At 25.8% G+C, this 27,856-nt stretch overlaps 1 protein-coding gene across 1 annotated transcript; it reads right to left on the reverse strand.

The window, feature by feature from the left end:
• Positions 1-3,120: 3,120 nt before the first annotated feature.
• On the reverse strand, positions 3,121-4,207 carry LOC126895544 (uncharacterized). Its single transcript, XM_050667523.1, has 3 exons — positions 4,093-4,207; positions 3,824-3,947; positions 3,121-3,656 (listed from the first exon to the last, which is right to left on the reverse strand). Exons 1-3 carry the CDS (start codon positions 4,105-4,107, stop codon positions 3,346-3,348), a joined length of 450 nt encoding a protein of 149 aa, XP_050523480.1. The 5' UTR covers positions 4,108-4,207; the 3' UTR covers positions 3,121-3,345.
• Between the last annotated feature and the right edge of the window lie 23,649 nt (positions 4,208-27,856).

The following is a 27,856-nucleotide window of genomic DNA, read 5'->3' on the forward strand; positions in this document are numbered from 1 at the left end:
AATACCTTCTCAGCTTCGCATCGAAGCTAAAAATTATTTAACTTATTAACACTTAAATAAAACCTTAGGCCGTTAAACAGCAATATAATATCGATTTTGCAAAAAAGGTACATGTATGAATATATATGAACAATCATATTTGTTCATATATATTATCGAAAAAAATAAAATATTGTTTGATAAATATTTTTATAAATATTTCTACGATAAATTCGGAATCATACTTTTTTAAATCTAAGAAGTTCATTTTGCCCTAAACGTCAATCTTCCCCGTTCTCCCCTGTTATCATATAACAAGTATTGGGAACAATAATCGTGAAAAGAACAGCTCAAAAATGTCCTTTAATGTCCTTAATTAGTCAACGCTTCAATTATTTTCAATGTAAAAGTACAAAATTTATATTTAACAGCTAATAATAGCATACGACAGAGTTAGTTATTAAATGTCTTTTAGACTGAACCGTGTTAAAACCACACTAAGTTTTCCAATCTTAACCGTTACTTTTCGCATTGAAGATATGATGTATATCAAACACATCCGAGGATATAAAGTTTTGAAGGTTCGATAAGAAATCATTCAAATACAACTGCTGTTAGAGCTTACGAATATTTTGATATGTTGGATGTTATGTTTTTGTTGGCTTAACCTAAAACTTTTAGGCCCTTTTAAAGCAAAAACTCTTTGGATTTGTATACATAACTACAAATACCCATTTATATTGTTGTTTGTTTAGTAGGAGGTATATGTAATGATAATAATTTGTTTTAGGCAGAAAGTTATTTAAAGCTATTTTAAACTAAACAAAGCATACGTACATTATTATATCATTTATTACAATACATTTTTAGAATATACACATAACTCAAAGATGTAACCAAAGTTAAAAAACATTTCAGAAATTGAACTATATTATGTAGAATCACAATAAATGTAAACATATATTCATTATAATCAGAGAATATAATCGCTATGTTTGTTTGAATTTATTGACACAGTTCATTTATCCTAATACAATATGGTTATTGAATAAAGGAAATCTAAAGGGGTTTTGAGATAATTATATTATTATTTATAATTCGCAATGTAAATGTATTTAAATTATTAATGACAAATATTTTTCCTTGGAAATAACTATTTATTTTATTTGTATCACGCCTGACAGTTAATAATAGCAAAATTCGATGGATTTGAATAAATTATATATTTTTTACTGGTACCAAAAATGAATATTTATTTAATTATTATGATGATTATATATTTTTTTCAGTTGTTTCCAGCTACTTATGATATTTTTTTACGAAAAATTTTTAACATTATTGTATTGTTTTTTTATGCGTGACTATGAACGATAAAATAACGATGGCCAATTTAACTAGTCATATTATGCTATAAGTATCACAAAACGCAATAACGTTTAACTATGTTCTTTTACTCATTTCTCTAAACAAGCAATCTACTTCTAAATATTAATAATAAGGAATTAACAGTTTTACGTGTAAGAAATATTAATTTGCATATTTCTCATATCCACATATACGATTATAAAAATGTCATAATAAATACCTAATAATTTGTATCTAAACTATTGATTGGAAAACTTAATGAAAACATATACGCCTAAAAATGACAAACATATTAAATGTAATTTTTAAATGGATTAGAATAAAAATTTATTTTTTTATTGAAAATTGTGAACTTGTACTTAAATGAAAAGAATAGGAAATAAACAAAATTACAGTAAACAAATCTTTTGAGTTTATATCTTCAAACTGCTAAATCATATGAACAGTGGAAGTTTTCCATTAAAATTCCTTTTACGTTCATAGAAATCTCTTTCAAAAGAAAAAAACAAATTTTTATTTATATAATAAAAAATCAAAGAAGTTTAAACACAATGATAGGCTTATAGAAATGTATTTATTTGTATGAAGTTTTTTATTTTTTTTTCATATAATAATATCAAGGGGGTTGAAGTTCAACAAAAAAAATTAATTATTATAGAACTATTTCTTATTTTTTACTTGTTTCTCAGACAAGGGAATGCAATGTAATAATCTATTAGCAAAATTATAAATAATAAATAACTTAGGAAAGACAATATATTTTAATTGATATAATAATTTCAATTTAATAAATTAATTATAAATTTAGTGGCATTAAGAATCACAACAACAAAAATATGATAATACATAAATAAAATAAAAAAAGATAAAATGAAATTTTATGCCACAGACACAGTACTTAACAATAAAATCAAAAAAAAGTATAGATATCCTGCGAATAACGAGAAAAAAGAAACAAGGAAAATAAAAAAACAATTAAATGGTATTTTTATTGTTTTGTGAAAATGTGCATTGCACCCCAACTGTTTTATTAAGAGCAATAATAATGCTACTTTTTTGTCAAAAAAGGAACAGTTTTTTTATCATATGTAGTATTATAAATATCAAAATAATACTAACGAATGAAATTTGATAATATCGACGCAATTCAAAAATCATCTATGTTGCACTATGATGTTTTCTGATGATAACATCAAAGCACATCAAAATGTAAAATATTTAAAATTTTCGAAATCCCCATTGACTATTACCAAGAATAGTTTAACATGAAATGACTATCTATATCATATTTCTGTATTAAATTACAATATCCATTGATTTATTTTTATTTTTTCTATAGAATCGTTAATATTTATTTCTTTCCGTTGTTAAAAGGTGAGAACTAGCAACCATTTGAAAATGCGTTGACCTAATTACTCGTATTCCCGTAAAAACGAGCGTATTATTCATTAAATGAACGTTTTATTGTATGGCGTCAGTAAAAATTGTATGAAACTGGACCCATGTGAACTCCTTTTCGATTTGTATAATTAAATAATACTACCTAGATTGGCGATTTTGAAACAACTAGATAAAACAGACTAAAAATAAATGTTCCAATTAAAAAAATAAATATGTAAAAATTTCAGTAATAGCAAACAATTTCAACATATTGTTTATAGAGAGTATGTCAATCAGTATAATATAACTTAAAAGCATGAAATTGTTTTTAAGATAAATATTTATTGAATGAAATATAATTATTGTACTTAATATTAATACCTTTGTTAAATATTAAATAAATTTTTTAAGTATCATAATGCAGAGTACTTGTATAATAAATTAATATTATTTTATAAACTTAAAAAAATGATTTATATAAAATTACAGCCCAACACCAAAAACATTTATCAACTATCTTCATAATATATTTTTTCAATTATAAAATTCTGTTTAAAATCTGTTTGGCAGATAGAACAATTATAAATAATACAATATGTTCTTTTGGATTTATGAAACATTTTATGATCTTTTTATCACTGTTTGAGTAGGCGTGTAAAACACTGTTTCACGGAATGGATTCCTATTTGGAGATCCTTCAGTTATCACACTTTGAGTTTCTACTACAGTGACTCCATTATTATATCTGGTAACTGTTTCTTGACCACTTATTGGAGAAATTGACCCAGAATTAAGTATTGAGGGGTTATTGTAGTAATTTACCATTGGTAACCCCATAGCAGGTCCCATTTGAGAATATTGATAACTATATTCTGGCTTCGGTTTCAATAATAACTGAGCTTGATTTACTCCTGAACTGGTATCCAATGGATCTATGTAAAACACAATTGATTTTATTAAATTTTTGTATAACCAGACGATAAAGGTTCTTTTTATAAGAATTAATAATAATTACAATTAGTAACACTTATTAAATTATAAATATTTAAGTATAACTTCATAAAGCATAAACATACATATAACATAAAGCTTTACATACTTCCAAACATGATTTCCCTCATTAGTTCATTTCTATTTAATTCCGATTTCAGATTTTCAACATCTATACCTTCAGATTTAACTATGCTACTCGATGAAATAAATATCATCATCGAAATTAAAACCTTAAAAGACAAAAATAAAAAAAATTGAATTGTGATACTTTTGTTGAAAAATGAAAACTCAATTAATGTTATATTAACAATTATACATGTCAATCTTAAAAATCGATTTTAATATTGACATTAATTCACATAAAATTAATCATACCTTAAACATTTTCATTTCATTTAGTGTTTTGGGTTTAATTAAAAATATTAACAGTATTGCAAAAACGTTTTAACGATGACAAAAACTTTATTTGAATGTCAAAAAAGTAGCTAACATTTGTAGAGATAAAAGATAGGTTATATTTTATAATTTATAGTAATTGACATTGAAATGTTAAAAATGGGCTATTATACTATTGTAACGTGTAATTCCATGATGATGATTTTAAAAAAAACCTTGATGAAAACACAGTTTTTAGGTATAACATAAAAATGATTTGAATTTATTTCATATATTCATAACTACAAGATCTGTATCTGTATTTTTCATTACTATTTTGCTAAATAGATTGTACAATATCAAATATGAATAAAAGATATAGACCAAACATAAAAAAATCATTTTAAGTATTAAACATTTTTTTTTTTAATAATTACTTAATATAAATTATAGAACAAAAACGTTCAGTCTTAACGTTTATGTTATGACATTTAATATTTGGAAATTAACAATGTGAGTAGTAAAAATACATTTATATTTTTGGAAAATTAAATTATGTCTAGGTTTAACTGGTAGCTTTATGGTTAGTCAAAAAAGAACAGTTGCTTAGTAATTTGTGTTTCTCGTGAATATTCATTTTTGTTTTAAAACAATTTCTGAAGAAAATACTGAATTTTTGAATATTTTATTCAAATTTGTGTAGCTAACAATTGTAACAAAACGGTAGAGTACTTTTAAACATTATAATAATTCGATTCGAAAATATTTATAAATCTCCTAGATACTTTTAATCATCGTTAAAAGCATTTCGCGTAACAAAATAATTTCATTTTACTAAAAATACTATTTTAAATTTAACATAATGTATAAATAGTACAAAAGTATGCGTCCTATCTTAGTAAAAATAATTCTCCATACCAAAATTAAATATGTTGAGTAGCTTTAGAGCTAATTGTAATAATTAACAATGGAAAGCTGCCCTTTTACTTTCTTCACTTCACCACCTGTGGCTTCTTACCCAAACGCCACACACATATTTTGTTTGATAAGAACATTATATATAAACTACCGATAATCGTACCACGTACGCTTATTTAGTGGTGAAATGGGACCAAGTCGATATATATGAAAGGGGAGAGCAGCAGCAGAATGTGCTGTGACAGAGAATTACGTGTACACGAGTCTAAATGTAAATAAAAGAGTAACGCGAGAGATAATAATAATTTCAATATTGCATGTACTGTGTAGGTACGATTAATACGCATATATTTCCCTACTTTATAATGGAGATTAAACTGGAAAAACACGCCCACGTATAAGCTACACTCGACTGTCTCATTACATTCTCGAGACTAATACTTGTAATGCAAGTTATATTGCTATCGTTGTTATACGGTTTTGCGGGGACTAATTATTGACGGTTAATTGCACTAGTTGAGTGCATACTGCCGAGTACGTGATGTGATTAATTATAAGTTAAGACTCCTGAAGTCTATCTTAACTTCATTGTTCTAAGCTAGTTTAATACAAAATCGGCAATAGAAAATCCACAACTACCTATGAGTTACCATTTATTAGACATTAAATCATATAATTCATAACTAGACACTTATCACGATGAACACGTCAGAAAATTGATTTTATCTAGATAATTTATTACCTATTGTTTAGTAGATGAATCATATTTTAATCATTAATTTATGTCCAAGAAGATCATTTTAGGTTTAAACAGTTAACCATGAAAACATTATGCTAAATGTCAATGAACACAAATATAGTTACAATAACCACTAAATTAACCGTAACCATGCCAAGTTACTTCAACTACAAATCATTACATTATTTTAATGTTCTATCAAAATAAGACGATGAAGAAGTTTCCAAGAAATTTATTGGTTGTAATTTCCAAGTAAGAAAAAAAAATTATTCAAAAATAAAAATTTAATACAAAGTAATTTAATTTGAAATTAAGTACGATGCTATTAGACATAGTACGTATATTTTATTAGCAACATTTCAACTTTCTGATGGGCCCTTCGAAATAAAATTGAGAATAGGTAACAGCTGCATTATGACAAGACCCGGAACTACTTACAAACACGGTAATTATTATTTACAATGTTGAAAAAATTCAGCCCAATAATAATATGTTTATAATCTATTAAATATTTCTAGAAACAGTGTGGTTATTTTTTGGCTATAGAAGAAATATATGATACCCCTGTACCTGCTCTTTTGTTAAAAATATTTTGATAACATTTTAAATTACGTTTCCACGCCACTGAATTCAATTTAAAATTACATATTAATAATTCTTGATTTATAACGTTTGTATTGTAATTGTTTGTATTTTGTTACAAACAATGAAATCTGTTAACAGAAATTTATAAGTAGTTATGTGCAGAGTTGGGAAGGAACTCGTTCCCAAAATGAACGAGTTCTTTTTATAGGAACGAAGCTAGGAACTTCTTAATAATACATTTTAGATTTAATATACCTCTTACTTCATACCATAATAAAGCTGTTGATAACATTATTTTAAATTTGGTTAAAAATTACCTATTATTACTCCCCACAAATGATAATATGTAAACAATGTTTATTAAAGTATGTGTTTAATAAAATTTTAAATCCAAAATATATATTTTGTTATTTATTTTTATAGATTATAATTTATCTGATTGAGTTACCTATTTTTTTTTAATGTCAGTATAATCACTAAAAGACAACCCCCTATTATTTATTCTAAATTTCATAAGTTCAATTTTTTTAAATTATCTATGAACATCTTTAATCAGAATTATCATGTAAATAAATGCATGCTAAATAAACTCTTTAAAGCTCCTCAAAATGTAAGTACAAATTTATTCTTCGGACATATTTTTGACTACCTTTCTACACAAATTTACTACTTCCATTATAAGCTCATTACTAACTCCAAGTCATTTTATCGTCCATTTTCAAGTTTATTTTTTAAAAACGTCACATATCCTATTGGCTAAAATTTCTCTATAAAATCTTCTTTTAAAGCTGCACTTCCATAAGTCGGATTTCTCCTCCAAGTTCTCAAGAAAAATGAACAAAAATTTTACATGCATAAGTGCAACCATTTACTTCATCTACTTTGTCATATTGTTTGAAAAATTTGCACACATTATCACTTCCATCAATACATTCAAGTTTAATCGCACAAGTTTTTTATGTGTTTGTCATATTTTTATTCGAATATTCTTTCAAAATTAATGCCCTAGACTTACATTATTATCTATATTCTCTATTTTAATAATACCCTTATAGAATCTAGTTAATCTAGATCTTAATTCATCTAACTTACCAGTAAAATCTAATTTTAAATTTTTGCTAATATTTATGAAAACAGTTTTCTTTAAAATATATATTTCAGTTTATTATTACAGATTCTCTTGTATCGTTCATATGCCATTAAAAATAAATAAAAAGATCAATTCAGTATTAGGACTAAGTTATCAAATTATAAAAATATATAAAATATTACATAATAATTAAAAAATATAATTAAAACTAGATAAAACGTATAAAATAAAAACGCATTCATCGATCAAGTAATACGTTACAGTAAAGACTTATTGTACAACATATAAATGAGATTACCTACGCTGCTCCCTAACCTACTCACTCTGACAGTTCACACAATCCGTCTCATTTACTAAAACATTTGTTTCTTTTCATTTTCAAAATCTACACAAAGTTAATAATACAACAATTCTTAAAAATGTTTAATAAAATATGTACTTCCTTTTCTAATGACAATAAATCATGATATTAGAATTATATCAAACACTACAATGTCAAATAAAATGTTTTACTTTTTGCTTTAAAGACAATAAACTATATTACAGACTATTCAAAAAACTAAATACGGCTCTGATTATGGTACTTATACTTAAGCTTTAAATAATAATTATATTTAATTTCGATATAGTTTTCAATAAACATTTTTTGGTTAAAATATAATTTTGTATAAATTTTAATATGTAGTAATTAATAAATTCGAACATAGAAAATATGTTTTCAGGTAAAGTGAGAAAATTACTAGACAACCAATGTTACAAAATTTAAAGATAAATTAGAGTACTCTAGTTACCCTGACGACAAACACGGTAAATCTCAAATGACCAAACCGAAAATTATATGCTCATGAAGTAAATATTGTCAACTTAGAGTTATTAAACATTAAATGTTTAATATTTTAAAAACATTGAGACTTAATGTAAAATCTTAAAGAATTTTTATATTTCTGCAAAATTAAATTTTTTTTTACAAACATTTATAAATTACACATTTACTACAGACTATTTTATTTATTCTAATCCAATAATAATTAAGTTAAACTTTTTCTATTTTCAAAAATTGTTTTATACCACTTAAAAAATTGCTAATCTTAATTATCAATCAATTTTTTATCATTAAATAACAAATAATTATTAATTTGTCCGAAAATTATCAATATTTTTTATTATTATGATAACTTACACAATTTTTATCTTATCTGAAAAATATTGAAATTTTACAATCTAAAATAGTATTAAACATTGATAAACCACTCGTAGAAAGTTGAAAGTATTTTCTCAAAGATGTAATCGAAGGTATAGAAAAATAAAAAAACCTAAAAAAATTGTCAGAAGCCTTGGGGGTTTTATTATATATTTATTTGATTTTTCACTTGAGCGTGCACAGTAAACGAAACAAGGAGTTAGAAACACTAAGAAAGAAAATAAAGAAGAAACACCTTATTCTTTATTTTTTTCTAACTAGCAGAAAATGGACCGTCTTTTACTTCTTTCTTGCCATTCTGACAGCCGTTTTGAAATGGAATTTATGATGTACCAAACACAATAGACAGTAACTATTGGAACCCAATGTATTTTCTATCCTTCGCAACTCATAAAGTCATCGAAGTTTTAATTTTGCAGCCGTCATGGTCAAAACCTATCACTGCTTATAGTTTTCAATATGTATTGAGAGTAAAAACAAGCAATATTTCACAAAGACAAATAACTACTAAAACAATTAGTCTGTTTATAGTCCTAACACACTTTACACGTAATGATTATTTTTAAATAAAATTATATTATAACTAAAGTAGATGGATTTAAATAATACTTTTCTAACCTAAATCCAGTGGTACTAAATTATTATTACAAAAATTATTTTTTTCAAATTTTATTTTAATTAAAAACCTTAATTAACCTTCTTTTTTTATCTAAAAATATCTTTTTTATTTAATATCCATTTTATTATTCAGTGTTATCTTAAATTAAAAATAAATATTAAATATTTTATATTTTTAGAATAAGAACTCATTAATGACGAAAATGTATTTTCCAGAAATAGTGTTTTTGTTTTGAATCTTATATCAATACAATGTAATTTACACCGAAAAAAAATTCTATTTTTAATCACATTACCATATTTAATGTATCTGTAAAAATAATTATTTCTATAGATAGGCTAAGTACGTTAATTTATATCAATAGAACTCAACGATTTCTATTAACTATCACAAAAAAATTATACGGTGTCAAATTTTTATTAAAACCGTTAAGGTTAGAATATCTTAAAAACAGTAAAAAAATTTAATTAAATAAAAATGCAGTCGAATGTATATATAAAACTTGTTTATACAAGTTAATTTTAAAAAAATATTGAATTAAAAATACTTTAACAATATTGCAACTTATATTGAATACACAAAATATTAAGTGCAAGAAGAATAGAATTAGGGGAAAGTTAAATTAAATTCTTGCCTACAAATATTTTTACATAGTAATACAAATAATTTTCATTAATATGTTACACCTTTCATATTTAAATCTACGCACAGAGTGAATTTAAACAAGTATATTTATAATAAAAATGAATTTATTTTATATTATTAAATAATATAAACTGTCAAAATTAAAACCATCACAATACCAAAATAATGCTGAAATTCAACTCTGTTTTTTTTTCATTTAAAAATATATACTTATACGCGTTTATTCTGACTATAAGTTGAATAAACACTTTACTCGTTACTTAAACTTTTAAATACTAAGCTATTCCAATCGGAAATTCAGTTTTCAAATCAATAAGACTTGTTATCACGTTTATTTAAAAATAAAAAATATAAAAGATTATATTGCTATAAATATGTTTCTTATCAATTAAAGTACTTTGCAAGTAGTACTGAATATTATTAATGTATAATTAAATTCAGTAGCTCTAGTTAAGCTTAGATTTCTAAATACTGTTGTATTCTTTGATTTCTTTCACATAAATTAAATATTAACTTTTACCTAGTAATTTGATTTTATTAAAAATCTTTTCAATAAGTTCATTCCAAATCTATTTTTAAAAATTTTAAATCTTTTTTATATTAAAGTAATCTACTTCTTCTTCCTTGCCTTAATCCCAACTACTTGGGATCGGCCACCCTTATCCTAAACTTTCATTTGACACAATCTCCCACATTCTCTATGCTCACATCAGCTGTCCTCATATCGCATTCAATAGCATCTATCCATCTCTTTCTTGGTCTTCCTCTACCTCTTCTTCCTTGAACATTAATTGCTACAACTGTTCTTACGGCTTCCGATTCTTCTCACCTCATAACATGACCAAAACGTCTAAGTCTATTTTCTCTCATCTTATCCACGATTGACGCTAAACCTTTACTACCTTTTATATGCTTATCCTATCTTCTCTAGTCACTACACTCATCCATCTAAGCATTTTCATGCTTCTTTCCATTTCAATCACCCGCACTTAATTCTGTGTCTTACATCCTCGTCAATACCATCGTTCTTTTGCACAACTGACCCTAAATACTTAAAACTTTTCACCTCTCTAATCACGTCCTCGTCTATTGTCACTAGTCTTCTCATTTCACCTACCACGTATTCTCCTTTGTCAAACTCGTACTCTATATACTTTATCTTACTTCTTCTTAATTTCTATGTTAAAATAATAATGTTTGAATATTGAACAGCATCAGTATTGCTAAGTTTTTAATTTACGTTCAATAAATTTTAAAGTATTAAATACATGTTTGATACCACACTTAAAAAATTAATCAATATATAAATTCTGTACAAACTAGCCTAAAGCTTTAAAGTCTGTCACGGTAAAGAATTTTTTTACTCATAATAAAGCAAGATCTGTGAAATTAAATTATGAGAAGCAGATAATAAAAGGATCCATTTAAAAAATTGTTGATTTCAATATTAAAAAACATTATTCTTTAGAAATCGAAAAAGTTTGTGAACCCGATAGTGACATTGTGTACCTTATACTTGGTTAACTTCATTTTTTTTTACATTTTGCAATCACATTTTATTGTAAGTTCCATTGGATTTACAGAAAGTTTACATAAGTACAATACTACAATGATTTATCATTATATCATACCATCAAATGTCTTTTTTTGAATCTTCAATAAAACAAATTTTGACCGAAATTATTGTGATCATTTTATTTTGATTACTTAACTCTTCATAGACATAAAACCTTCAATGTCATTTTTGATGATCATACAAATGTAATAAATAATAAATTTAAAATTAATACAATTTCTTGGTTTATTCAATATTAATCAACATTAGACTGATTTTAACAAAAACATATAAATTAGGTTGAACGAGAAAATAAGAGAATGTTACTATCCAAATCCTTAGAAAATGTTTCTTGAATGCGGAAATTAGAACCGCAACACGGAAGTTACAGTTAACTGGCAAATGAGTTTTTGGGGAGGATGTTACTGTGTTTTTAGCGCTTCGAAATATTATTTCTGTAAATAAATGAACTTTTAACGCATCTTTTTTTTTAAAAACTTTTTAAATTTTTTATTTATTTTTAACGTCTATTTTATAACAACGATTGATCAATATTTTAAAAATATTGTACATTTAAATATATTTCAGGTGTAATAGTAATCAAAAACGGTAGCACAGAGGGGTCGAGGCACAGTATGGACGTGACATAGTTGGGACAAGTATAGATGATATCTGACAGTTATTAAAAACACTATCATAAAAAACGCTTCAATGCAAATCTGTAGGTATTGTTTAATTTTGAGAAATTGATAGATAATTCCAAAAGCAAAATTAACTCCTATTTTTTGTTCTACTTCGATTGCCATTTGCACATAGAAAATAGGTCGTCAGTACAAATTTTGAACTTCTAGTACATAAAATAAGCTTTATTTTCACGTATATTTAAAAGACGTAGTATTTCCGGAACATTTTCAAAAAAGTTCTACTTTTCATACAAATTTTCAAGTTTTCAAAAATTTAAAAAAACTTTTCTTAACTTTGAAGGGGCAAAATAATCAAAATAAGTATAAATTTATATATAATGTAAGTTAGATTCATGTAAATTTTATATTTATTTTGTGAACTCATTACTATGGCAAACTCTTATAAAGTATTTTAAAATTAACAAAAAAAAAATTTGAACAAAAAATAGCATGTTTTTTAACTACGGCAGCCATTTACTTAAAGAAGATAGGTCGTCAAACAATTTTTTTTTTTTAATTTATAGTACGTAACATAATCTAAAATTTAAACTTAAAGATTGAACAAAGTGAAAAAAATGTCAAAATTTACCGATTTTAAAAATCGTAATTTACAGGGAACGAGGGAAATTTTTTCAATTTTAAAGAGCAATGTCTTCAACTAGATACGATTTGTGATCTTTTGACGTATCATTGAAAGAAATCGGTTCAGTGAGAGCTGAGAAAAAATGGCAAAAGACACGAAAAAGAAACACATCATAGTAAAATTAATACCTTCTCAGCTTCGCATCAAAGCTATAATAATGGTAAATAATTTAGTAAAAGTCATTATTGAGGTATTAGAAAATAACTATAATTAAATTTTTCAAATGTTAGGCACATTTAGTTTATATATATATTTTTTTTTGTAATCAGCGTAGAATTTTAATTTTTTGAGCCTGAAACAGTAAAAATTGATCATACTGTATATAATGTGTATCATTTTTGTTTATTTTTAGATGAAAAAAAAATAATATCAACTAAAAGTTTTCAAAAAGATGAATTGGATTGTATACTACAATGTTACTAAAATAATTTGTAAAACTCCATTGATTTTTCATTTAGTTAGTGGCTAATAAGCTATCAAGAATAATATATTACCTATCGTCATGAAATTTAAAATAAAATGTTTAAATTGATGGATAACTTGCCTTCAACATTTACAATTATTTTGTGTACCAATTTGTCGACTCCGTTATTATAGATTCTTAGTCCTGTACAGATTTTGCATTTATTAACATAATTTTATTATTTGTTGTTTAATATTCAATGTGCTCCATTTTGTTCACTAAAATGTGAATATTAATTCGTGTTTTATTAAAATATAATGTTCATTCAAAATACTCAAGTAATATTTATGTAAATAAACCACTGCATATTATTATAATTAGTACATACATTAGTCCAATGATTTAATGTTATTTTTTTAAATTATTACTAGAAAAAAATTATTGCTGATTTACGTATATACAGAGTGATTGATAAATTGTTGTCAATTAAATTTTCTTATAATGATATCAATTAAAAAAGTTTTATTTTTTAATTTGTTTAATTTAATTATTTATTAATTATTAAGTACTTTTTCCATTTATCCCTTATTCCTTATAAGGGTAATGTCTTTATTGTTCTTAATGCAAGCATACATATTTCAGTAAATTAAATATAAGAAAATAATCTAACTAAAAAAATGACCGATCGGAAACAACTTTGGAATCAGTATTTTGGAAGTTATTAATTTTTTATCATTACGCATTTCTGTACTCTACTCTTCCTGTCAAATTATAAAATTGTTAATAATATCCAATATACTGGTCAAGAATGTAACAAGGTCAAAAAGTTTTTATCGGCCTGTCATAGACTTAGTTAGATTATTATTTAATAAAAAAATAGTTAATTAGGTATGTGCTTGTTAGTATAATAATTGTTACTGTTATAATATACAAGGGATGAACTTATTTTTTTGATTAATAATTAAAAATAACTATATCACTAGTAAAAAAAAAAAATAATTCTCTTTCTCTCAACTGAAAATAAGAAAATAATAACTTGTCGATAACAACTATTTAACCAATATTTGAATAGATATTAGCTCTTCATATTATGGCACGAAGAGTAGTGCAGTTCAAAATACACAAAGATAAACAAACCCACTTTACTACTATCGCCTTAGTATAAAAATCCTAATATCTTTTAAAATACTGATTCAAAAGCTGTTAACAACATGTCATATTCTTATTTTAAGTTAATACTATTTTAAAGGGGAGGAAAAGGGAATATATATTTTTTTAAATTTTGTAACGTACATTTAAAAAAAAGACATTATATTATAACAATTTTATTATACATAGCAGTTTATGTAATTTAAAAAAAAATGTATTTATTCCACGTGTAATGATATTATTATTTTTGTTAAATAATTCCTGAAATGACGATTAAATCTGCCTATTTTTCTTCATAGTATATTGCTAAAAATATAATATAAATTATTAAATCACAATTAATTATTCGTTTGTGTATAGAAATAATATAAATAAAATTTACACATAATAGCCTTGCGAGGACAACGAATTTAAAGATCATTATGAAACAAGTAGCATTTAACGTGTTAATTTGGTCGTGATTTTATTGCCTTGATTTAACTGTTTTCAAAGTGCAATTGTCCATGTAAGATGATGTTCGTGGTCAAACAGTCGAAAGTAGTCAGAATAAAATAAACTATATTTTAATTCAACGTCTTTACAAAATCCAACAGTTAGTTGTGCTACGTCGTTTGTCAGTGTAATAGAGAAAAGGGTTAAATACAACGTTAAAGGAAGTTAATTGTCCGTTCATTAAAGTCCCAATCATAAAGCTGCCGCAACACTAACACTATTTACTTAAATAAACAACAGTCCGTTTTCATGCCGAACAAAGACGACATAATTTATTTGTACTATTTTAAATGTTGATAGCTAATTTTGTCAAATGACAAGTAAAACAGAAGTCTTTTTTACATTGATTCTTTTATTAACTAATGAAATACCATGTTTTTAAAATTACGATAAATATTTAAATTTTAAACAAAATTCAATAATTACTAATTTTTAATTAGCATTCTATAAAAAATGATAAATTTACTTTAAATGCTAAAATAGAAAAATATAGAGAATTTCAATGATATTTTGTGTGTTGAAATTTTTGATAATTTTAATTTTAATGCACATAAAATATAAAGCATCAACTATTGCTAAATCCACCTTTAAAACTTCTAGTCAAAACCTATTATAACAAAATCATTAACCTACTTTTTTATAAAATATAACTTTGAAATACATTTACATTTACTCATATTTGTATAAAAATATGAGTTTTTATAAAAAAACAGTAGCACACTGGGATTGCGGCACAGTATAGACGTGGCATATTTGGGCTAAGTATAGATAATATCTGACAGTGATTAAAATCACTATCATAAGAAACGCTTCAATGCAAATCTGTAGGTATTGTTTAATTTTAAGAAATTGATAGATTATTTCAAAAACAACAACAACTCTTATTCCCTTAATTTTATCCCGATTATTTATTTGATTTATAATTAGTATATAAGAATAAATAATAATTATAGTAATTAAATTTAATATGAAATTTATATTAAATAATTCAATATTATAATTTTTACGGAGATATAAAAAAATAATAAAGTAGTTTTATATTTCTTTACTTTTAATAAAAATTGTACCTCAAGCGCGTAAGACACAAGTGTTACTGACCGTCATCCGTACGTTGCTCCGTCGACTGAAAAAAATGGCAATCTAGTTCCAATTTCAAAGTAAATTTTATTGACTTAAAGAAAATAAAAAATTTTAAATAGGTTTAACTTTTTATAGTATATCAATTTGATTTATATAATATTTATGAAATGCAGTGTACTCCCCTTGTCAGGTATTTAAAAAAAAATAAAATACAAAACACAGAATGTTTTTTGTAATGGCCCATGTATTTAACGTTGATAATGGTAACATTGTTTCCGAAATACGTATCCGCGACTTTTCATTAATTTTTTGTGGCTTTGAGTTTAATATTTTTTAGTTTTTTAAATTAATAATATTTTTAATATAGTTTTAATTTTACTTAATTAATTAACTACAAGTGATCAATTTTTATTATACAAAACCCAGAATTTTAACACGGTAAGTTATTTATACGATAGTTTTTTTCACCATGAAGACAAATCCAGAGGTCAAATTTTTTTTTTCAAAATAAAATATATTACATAAGCTTTAATTTAAGGTATATAAAAAGAGTCAGTCTTTCCGGAACATTTTCAAAACTTAATTTTAATTAATTTTAAATCTCCCCTGTATGCAGGTAAAGGGTCAGATAAATAAAAAAAATATACCAAATGATAAGTAAAGACATCATGCATCTATAAAAAAAATTATATTGATTTGGTTCTTAGTAAAAAAGTTATGGCAGTTTTAAGTAAAAATGTTCTACTTTCTATACGCATTTTTAAAAATTTTAACCCCTCCTCTATAAAGGGAAATAGTCCGATTTAAAAAAAAAGTATGTAGAATGAAAGAAGTATATATAAAGTATTTATCATTAAAGAATAGAATTGTTCATGCATTTTTTAAAAAGCTATTGCAACATAATGTAAAAAAAATGTAAAATATAATATCAAGAATTTTTTCACAAAAATAGCATATTTTTATACCTAAGGTATTTATAAAAATAAAATTATATTTATTTGGTCATTTTTAAAAAACTTATCACAGTTTGAAGTAAAAAAAAATTGAAAAATGTAAAAAATTAGCGATTTTTAAATTTGTATTTTTTTGGAGGATTTCCCCCATTTACAGGGAACGAGGGAATTTTTTTCAATTTTTAGAGATAATGTCTTCAACTAGATACGATTTGTGATCTTTTGGCGTATTGTTCATCAAAATCGGTCCAGCGAAAACTGAGTAAAAGTGGCAACAGACACGAAAAAATAATAAAAAACACATCATAGTAAAATTAATATCTTCTCAGCTTCGCATCGAAGCTAAACTCGCGGATACGTATTTCGAGAATAACTATTAATTTTGAGTAAACTATTTTTGTTTTACTTCTTCTGAAAATTAATGGAAAATAAGATATGAAGTATTGCTTGCGCCTTAAACAATTATTTATCTACTTTATTTCAATCATAACGTAAATAAATCATTAATAAAATATCTAAGTTTTTTGTGCATTTCTAAATGAAACAAAAAAATATTTTAAAACTATAATTTCTTATAAAGATCCTGCCTTGTATTGATATAAAAATCCTTTATAATTATAAGTATATAAAAAAAATCAAGAAACCAAACACTATTCATCATTTACTTGAAATAACAACACGACGAATCAACGGTAAAACATTTTAGATCTACTGTGTCTTTTGGGAATGCCATTTTGGTAAGTTTTTTTCTAAATATACATTTGTCAACATAGAGACGTTACGCAAAATGACATATCATTATTCAAACAATATACGTATAATGAACTACAATTCTTCTAAATATTTCTCAGAATTACTTTTTGGATTACTTCAATCTACAATATCTAATAGACATTATTTTTATTGTTTTCGTACAATTTTTCACTGAATGATCTATCTGACAGATGGACGTTACTCTTTATGTTATTGAATACCTATTAGAACCAATTTAAAATAAGCGTAACACTAAACATTGATTTTAAATTAATGATTAAAATGTAGTTGTTTAACTGCTATAATAATCAAAAAACGATAATGTAGTTATTAAAATCTTAAATATTTATTGAAACATCACTTAATAGTGTACACTATATAGTAACTGTATAATTAATACAATAATCTCATATGTATATATTACACAACTTGCAAAATTACATGCCTAAAATTTTTCTTTCAATTGAAATTGACTAAATGAAAATTATAAGTAGGTTAAACAGCATTATTAAAAAAATTTGGTTCTTTCAACAAAAATTTAAGAGAAACTAATGTATAATACATATTTTTTAGATTGTTCAACCAACATGAAATTTTCATTTAGTAAATTCAAGCACTTTATTGTGGTTTTTGTCACTCATTTCAATATAAATGTATAGTTATTAAATTTATTATGAATATTATTATAAGACAAATTTGATGTTCTCTCTTCAAACGATAAATTATCATTTGACATAACTATTAATTTAATTTTCCAGAGCATCTAATTAATCGTGGTTCATCTATTTTTGGTAAGGTGGTTATTATAACCACCTTAATATTATATTTGAAAAGCCTACAAAACACAATCAAGGAGTATGCATAATGCATAATACTGGCGGATAACTAAGTCAAAGGGCACGACAAGCATGTATCTAGTTTTCGCTAACGGCCTGTGAGCCCTGTGCTAGTTTACTATTCCTTATATTGTTTGGATAAAATTATTCAAAAGCTACACGACAGAGCAATGTTATACGAGAAAAGTTGGTGTAAAATATAAAATAAAACAGAATCGCATTTCCGTACAAACTCAATTCCGGAAACATGAAAATATTCGTTTCCTTCAACGCTCTGAGTAATCGAATTCTTCGATTGACTAATGAAGTTTAACCTCGAAATCCAAATTTACTTCAATAGAATGGCTCTTGATAAAATTCCATTAATACTTAATAAGTAATAAATTGCTGTAACACATATACCATACTCTTGATTAGTTTTAAATGAAATTGTTATAACAGCAATAACAAAAAAAGACAAATTTAAATATTTCATATTTAAAAATATTTTAAATACTTCTTTTAAAAATAGTAAAAAAATATTATATATTATTTATTAGGTTAACGTGTTTTCAATTAATTTTTTTACATTTGACCATGTCTAAAATTTACTACCCTATATTTATACAAGAAAACAAAACTCGCAAAATATCGTTTAATTCGAACTCTCAATTATTCTATTCGGCTGGTTAATAATTTGAACGTATCAAATAACAAAAATCATAAGGTTTTTGAGCACATTTTTATATTTTTACTCAAAATTTAATTTTTTTTTTTTTATCTACTTATCTACAAATCTATATTTTAACTGTCCTTTCTCTTTTCTGTAATACTAATTTAAATTTCTACTGTTTGCAGCAATGTATTTATGTTCATCTGTGTTAACATTTTAAAGCGTCTTATTAGTTTTATAACAATGATTAAACTAATTCTTCGTTTACATTAACAATATTAAATTTGCTAAGGTAATGAACCTATTTTCGTCATCAACGGCTTAGTTCTCAAAGTTCTTAATTTGTATTTACGGCCTTATCATAGTAATTTCCATGTATAATAAACTAGATTCACTTAATTATGAGGAAATACTGATTAAGTTCTTATTAAGAAATTCAGTTTATAGTACATCAGAGATCATTGTTAAAAACAGTCATTACAACAGTACGATTGCTTTGTGCTCGGGAAATATTCGTTACATAATCCGATAATAAATTTGCCAAATCTAAACCACAGAATTTCAATTCCTTAAAAATTTCGAAAACATTTAACGGACAGTATTTTAAAGTTGCAGTGAAGGTTTTACGGAAAAAGAAATCGCAATCTGAAGCAATCGCTCGAGATATTAAAAAACGGTAGTTATATTTAATATCGATAATATCAACTTCAACTGACTATTAAAACTGTTTAAGGTGCCAAAGTTTTAAAACACAAAAATATAATGATTTCCGTGTATAAATATTGTTTGTACTTCATACTCTAATGGAGGACTTTTATCTTTAAGCTTATTAGTGTAACACTATCATACAAACTAAGTGGTAAGCATAATACGAACACGAGTATTCCATTAAACGCTTCAGCAACCGGTGATCACGATTAGACGATCTTCTTTTCTAATGACATTGCAGCCGTCAATATCACCCTCCACAAATATACACATCTCCGCCTACCCCTTTCGAATGTCTTCATTGCCGTTTTATACTTAAAACGCCGCGGAAGAAAATGAAAGGAGTGAGTCTTGACAGTCATAACACGGGGATTCGCTATCTATATATTTCATTCCACGACACCGACATCGTCAACACTGAATACTTTTTAACAGGATTATTGGCTTATGAACGACGCACCAAAAGGACGGGAAATGATATAATAATAATAAACCTACTTCTTACGTCGCAAGTGAGGTACTAAAGAACGAATTTACCGTGTCACTTCATAAACGAGGTCTTCCAAAAGGAAAGCATTTCAGTTAATGCTGCAACGTTATCATTTATTCCATGAACGCAATGTGATAATGCAGCCATATTCATCGGCTTAATATATTTCATCATTTTATTGACAACAGTAACACATTTAATAACAAGAAAACATCCAAAATTCAATTGATTGGAAAAAATGCAATACACTTCATAATTTTTTTGAAATGCAAGTTAAAAATATAAATCGAATAAAAAAAAAAAAAATTGTTTTTACCATGAACTTATTGTAAATGATGCTGTTCAAAAAGTATGTGTGCAGCCCGGTAAATGCTCCACGTTGCTTATCATAACCCACTCCCTCTCTGATTGACCTACGACACTCAAGTTAGTTGTGTCCGACACTATCGACAACTTTACAGTACGTTCGTGTACGGTGGTTGACTTGTGCCGTTGGATTTGATGACTCGTTACCAGTGAACTGGTGTAATTTTTAGTGGTTTTGTGTCGGCCTGCTTAGGCCAAAATATTCAATTGTCTATTGCATTGAATACCCACATTATACTTGGAGGTGGTATTCCAACCGGTGGTGTTTCTCTTTTTTTTTTTTTTCAAAAACTTAGTGCGAATTGTCACCTAAGAAGTAATCGCGACACATGTGATTATTAACGGAATAATGCGAGTGTACAACGGAAGGTCTCGATCGACAACATCTGTTGAGGAGGATTTGTTTTGGGGCATTCGGTGGATTGAAATATCACGCAGCGGTGCAAATGTCTCGTGGCTGGGTGATGTTATTTTTTTTGTTTTTACTGTATTCAATTGTTTGATTTGTATATGTTTGATATGATCATATCCTCTGTTAAACTCGTTCATGTAAGATACTGAAAGGTCACTCTTGTACCTAAAAATTTAACTTCATTATTTTTACATATTTAATATATACATATAAACTGAGTGATCCATTAAAATCATTTTTGTAAAAGAAAATTGAAAATATTTATTTTTAAAGGACCCTTAACTTTGCAATTGTACACATTTATTCAGTCGTTTTTTGATATTTACAGAGGTATCTATTTTGAAATCAATTTTTAAGGTTGGTTTGAAATTCTGCTTTTGACATAAAAGTTTTATTAATAAAACTCAAAGCAGGAAGTAGTTTCAAATTTAAATATTTATAGACAAAAGTATACTTTTACTTACGTATTATACTTATCCATAATAACAACTATCTTCCATCACATAATTTTATTATTGTAACCCAGAAAGGCAATAAATTACAAACAAAAAATTTTTGGGGTAACAATAATATTATGCTGACTTATAAGATTAGTCCTCATTTGGTACGACGAACTTTGTTATTTCGCTTCAAAAAAATTAAAAATCATTAATATAATAAAGCTTAAAACTCGAAGTTTTTCTTATTATTATTTTCAGCTAACAAAAGAAAGTTTTATCATTAAAATATCCCTCGTAAGTAAGAGTAAAACTTACACACATTAAATAGTTGTTTTGTAAAAAATTGCTGAGACTGGAATGTTTTTATTTTTTAAATCGTTACGAGAAGAGTTTTGTTTTCGTTTATCTTGTTGTTAAAAGTTTTAATGTAGTAACTAGTAAGTGCTCAAATAATTTATACTAATTTCACTTAACCGTGTAACTTATTTTTCTCTTTTAATATATGTAAAAAATTATGATTCGTTTTATCATACATAATGTATTATTTTGTTTTTAATTACTTAAAAACAAATATTAAACACAGAAGTTTGTAAAGAACCTTTAAGTTATTAAAACTAATATCACGCGTATCAGTAGCATAGTAATTTAAAAATCTATGTTCTTTGTGTTTATCACTCTTTTTAGTTGTAGATCGTCAATCATTTTCTGAATGTAATTCTAGAATACTTATCAGATATAAACTTGGATATCTAGTCAATTCACCACCGAAGTTCAATTTTATAAAAATAAATATTTTAACTAGTTAAAGAATTCTTTACTTGTTGGCTACTAAAAAATTTAAGTTAACAATATCATGGGGGCTTAAACTTAAGATACCTTATAAAATTTAATTTAAACCAAGTAAAATTAACTAATAAAAAAAATGGAGTCAGTATTAATATAAGACAATATAAGATAACTCTTTTTAACTATTTTTTTAGATCTGCGTTTGAACAAATACCAGCGATCTCACTGTTATAGCGAACAGTGTGCCGTGTCTAAAGGGTAAAACAAGCTGCCTCACCAAATCCACAGTCTTTTCTGGAATTGATCGTTTCGTACAATTACATGAAAACTAGTGATGGTAAACTGTTTTTATTATTTGACAGTAGACCAACAGCAATTTTAATATTTTTGACTTGCAAAAACTTAGAATTAATCATTCAACTTGTTTAACCAGGTGTACAACGTTCACACAATTAATTATAGTAATGTCTTTCGATATTTTCATTACTTCCGAATAAAACCGATAATGTATACCTGTGTTTTTTCGAAGCTTTAAACAAATTAAGATCAAATTTACGTCCAACAACTATTATGATCGATTTCGAAAAAGATGCCATCAACGCGATTTCAAAAACTTTTGAAAAATAGAGACTTATGGTTTTTTTTTTTCATTTATCTTAAACTATATGCAGACACATTCAACTTGCCGACTTGTAACAAAAATATATTTAGGAAAACAAATTCTCATTGAACATTCGCATCATGGCAGAGTTAAGACTTGTTTATGAGTCTGTCACGTTGAAAATTTGTTTGGTGTTTTAATGGACTCTGAATATAATATTCAAAACGACGAAATTTTAATACCCTTCAGAAATTATATTGAAAATACGCATATATTGATATTGATCGTATGGACTGATAAAATAAATGAAAACCTATAGAAATATAAAGAAACGCCGGATCGAATTTCAAGGTTACGTTGAATCTATTAGATTTTTTAAAAAGGATTGCTTATAATTTTAAACTCCAGCATTAATAAATTTTGTATTTTACTGAAAAACAATAGTTACATTTAATTTTATTGATTGTCAATTTTATTTTTTTTTTGTATTTAATGACAAATTTTCTTAAATCTAAATGAAGCTATAAATAAACCTGTTACTATTATTTTATATCACAATAGAATCAATTTCCATCCAAGTAAACATTTCTATAGAAATATTTGTGTGAGTTATCATTTAATTAACCTGTATTTTTTAAAGATAATAGTGGAAGTAACAATAAATGATATTACGTATCCACTAATATACACTCTGATGCTGAATAATGACACATTATTATTCTTAACAGGTAACTAAAATCATTCAACTTAAAAAGATAACATAATGTACATTAATATGTTCATATTTTTAGTTGATATTAAAATACATTGGTTACTTATGATAAATAAGCACTCATTATTGTTAATTAATAAAAAATTTTTTAGACTCGGACCAACACAATTCTGATCAATAAAATTTTTAGTAATTTTAATGATGTTTTATTATTATATCAATTATAATATTACTAAAAACGATATAAACTTATTTAAATATTAATATGAAATTCTACATACGACTCATCACAAGATTATAGAAATCCAACATCAACAGACCATCACGATAATAACAGCTAGTTAATTACACACAATAATACTCGTTGTCGAATAAATAAATTAAAATTCAAAGATATTTACATATTGTTTGTCTATAAGAAAATGACAATAAGGAAGTGTAGGACACAAATGTATTTCTAACGTTTGATTTTCTATGCCCAGACTTTGTATGACACGTTTAATTCTCCGACAAAACCTTAAGAATGCTTACTATTGTACCAACACAATCTTCAGTGATTGATATTGAACTCATTAATTAAACGCAATTAAAGCGTTTGAGAAAGATCCTTAAACAATAGACAAAATGAAAGAGATGCGAAAAAGACAACGAGAAATGAATGATACTTTGTATCATTATAGTATGATTTTCGTTACGTTGCGCAGAATTAAAATAACCGTTAACGGTGAAAACAGATGGAAGAGTATTATCACTTGCAAACCAGTGATTTTTAATAAAATTAAATAATAATTACATTCCAGGCCGTTGAATAGCGCGGCGTGTGCAATTTTTCTCTTCAACACCCGACGTACAAAAAAATATTTGTTTTAGTATAATTTCTAGCTGTTAACATATGGACATTCTGCAAAGTTAAAAAAATAAATAAAGCATGAAGTGTTTTACACAATAGCGTACCAAACTTGATGCCTGAAGGTCCGATAAAATATTCGCGATGTTGTCATGTATTTGAAAATATTTCATCAATCAGTAAAATTTATTGAGGAAACTTTAAGGGCAACGGACAGTTTAGTTTATTTAAAAAATATTCACATTCGCTGGCCTGTGTAAGATCACATTATCTCGGATCCCAACCCAAACACGGACAACTATACCGTAAATTCCACAAATTTCATTAATTATTGTCCCACGTTTCCTTTCGAAGTTAGTCACACAAAAAGCCATTAGACATGATTTCCCAATCGAAAATAACTTTAAACGTAAAACCCTTAAATATTTACTCCGTAGAAGTAAAATCGTGGTGATATTAGTTCTAACAACACCAAAAACCGAAGTAATCAGATTTTCATGATATCGCTACCAGTTTGTCACTAATATTTACAATGGTAAAACCAAACAAGTCATCACGTTGCCAACATCAGAATCTCAACCGCAAATAAATCGGCCGTAATGAAAGCGTATAATAAACATTGAACTTCAAAGCATTAGGACGAAGACCACCACAAAAGAACATGCAGATTTCTATTCAGAAATGTACAGTGCGCAACAAAATTAAACTTGGCTATTTATAATCAAAACTTGGAAACCGACTGACCATTACCAAGTAATGCTAAGTAATACCGAGCTGAGATAAATTATTACAGTTTTCCAAAATTTAAAAGTTATTTAAAAATATTTTTAAGCCTATTTTAAAAAAAATTATTAATATACTTGAAATAAATATTCCAATAATAAAGAGTATAATTAAAAAAAAAACCCACGACGAATTAATGGTTCTCAAAAGAAACAAAAATATCAAGTTTCTCTATAACAGCACTCAGTAATTACGTAAAACAAAAACATAAAATCCATTAGTAATTAATTTAGAAATATTATATAACGATCGAAATAATTAATGTTAATTTTCTTACAAACGTTCATTAATTAATCAAGTCACATTTCAAATGTATAAGCTTTCAAAAAATAGTCGTCTCTATAGTTGTTATTCAACACATAATTAATTAAAATCTTTTTGGTATTTGATTATAAGGTGGTCTTCGAATTAAAGCATCTTAATATTGGTAAACATTTATAAAAAGATATAATCAATATACATCCAAATTTTCAAATGTTTAATTAAAAACATTTGAAACAATACAATCAAAACGATCAATTTTTTTTTAAAAAGTTTTTTAATGTTAGTATAAACCAATTAAAAAAATATGAAGTCATCGGTAATCAAATTTTATTTATTAACGATTGTTCAATAATACATTTTTAATATTTTTTACCTCTCAATCTGTTAGTGTAAAAAAAAAAAAATTATAATCGTAAAATTCTACAAAAAATAATTAAATGAAGAAATATTTTTTTCATTAACCGTTAACTTTTATGAACATTACTGCCATGATATAAATAACACGGATACCAGTACATAATAATGAATGACTATTTTGCATTTCAGTGGGAATATTATAATTAAATTGGAACGCTCACTTATTAACAAAAATATCATTATAGTTTATTACATATAAAATCAAAAAAATAATATACTTGTAAATTGATCGTACTTAAAAAGATCATTGTAAATGTGACAAGGTTACGCATCGACCCATTTTATTGCGGTGTACTAAAATATAATAACCAGTAGTTGTAGTTGGCATATTTCATAAAACAGAGTGATTCTATTAACGTTAGCCACTCAATTTCTCTCAAAATATTTATATTTTTATGAATTTTTTGGGGGGCTATTGTTAATTACATATTATGTATATATATTAAAAATTGATCACTTGTGGCCAATATTATTTAAAATTCTAATTATATTAAATATATTTAACTCAAAAAGCCACAAAAACCACTAATACGTATTTTAGGAACAATGTCAGCATTATGAACGTTAAACACACACTGACACCTGACCCAAAAAACACTCTTATATACCCCTACTGACCTTATAACCTAGTGACGTTATCATTGAGTAATATTATCACATTTGCCAGTTTAGACAAGTTTAATAATACATTTTCCAATGGGTCAGGATCCCAAATAATTAAATTGGTGTTATTTTTAAACATTTCTACTGACTTCCTTATATTAAGTTCTTGGTAATCATTTACGTTTCTAATTAGTTTTATAGAGATATTATGTATGCAATAAATGTTATTAGACTAAGAAATATATGTGTCAGGTTTGTAAAATAATGATTCAAAAGTTTTTATCGATCAATATTTTCTATTACATAATTTTCTATTTTACGAAATAGTTAATTATGTGTGTTACTATAAAATAAAATAAAATTGACACCTCTATTATTTTAACGTAAATCGAATGGCTCGCGTTTAAGACTTATTCTATAGATGGACTACTATTCCGCTACAAAATAGCAACAAACCAAAAAAATAAAAATAACATTAAGATAACGGGCGCAGCAATAACCATTAAGATTTAAAACTGCTAAATTTTGAGCCTTTAGCCTCAAATAACTTAGGGCACGTGTCTTACAAAAACAAAAAACGGCTTATGAAATTTTCATGAAATTGCTCAACTTAATAAAATAAAATCGATTACAACATCTCACAAACTGGAATAAAGTTAGAGATATTTTTACTTCACATTCATGTTTTTCATAACAAAGGGATGCTTTTGAAAATGAATATCTTTGTTGTGATTCATGTATTCAGTATTGTACATGTCGACTAAAACCTCTCTTCGACTTAATTTTGCATTAAATGGTACTTCAGCTGTTGCATCCTTATTCAATCATTTGTAGCGAAATGAAAATACGTGGTGTATCATACAATAACTCCGTAACAAAACTTTCTATTCTCGGAGTATTAAGCATTTACTATATTGTTGCCAAACCATAAAATGTTGAACAATCTTGTTCGTTGGTGTTGTGAGCAATATTCCCTCTTGTTCTTCGCTCTTAGTCAGATGCGTTTGTTTTAAATGTGTTGCTGCGGATTACAATTTCTCATTAACGTCTTTTATAGAAGTGCCCATTTATACATCACAAACCGTATTTTTCCTGAACAATTTCGGGCAAGTTGTGTGGAAGGTTCATTGTGAAACGCATAAATACTCCACTTTACATGCATACATATTTTATAATGTGACAGAACAACAGCGGTGTAACAAAAGCAACCTTTGTAACATTGCATTTTGATCGTTACCTTTGGTTTTCACCGACAACACAATTATATATTTACTTGACGGCCGTTATCAAGAAAAAAATATCTACAATACTTTCTGGTTTTTTTTTTTTTTTTTTTTTT

Source organism: Daktulosphaira vitifoliae, unplaced genomic scaffold (genome assembly GCF_025091365.1).
Source record: "Daktulosphaira vitifoliae isolate Bord-2020 unplaced genomic scaffold, ASM2509136v1 Scaffold_1, whole genome shotgun sequence".
NCBI lineage: Eukaryota > Metazoa > Arthropoda > Insecta > Hemiptera > Phylloxeridae > Daktulosphaira > Daktulosphaira vitifoliae.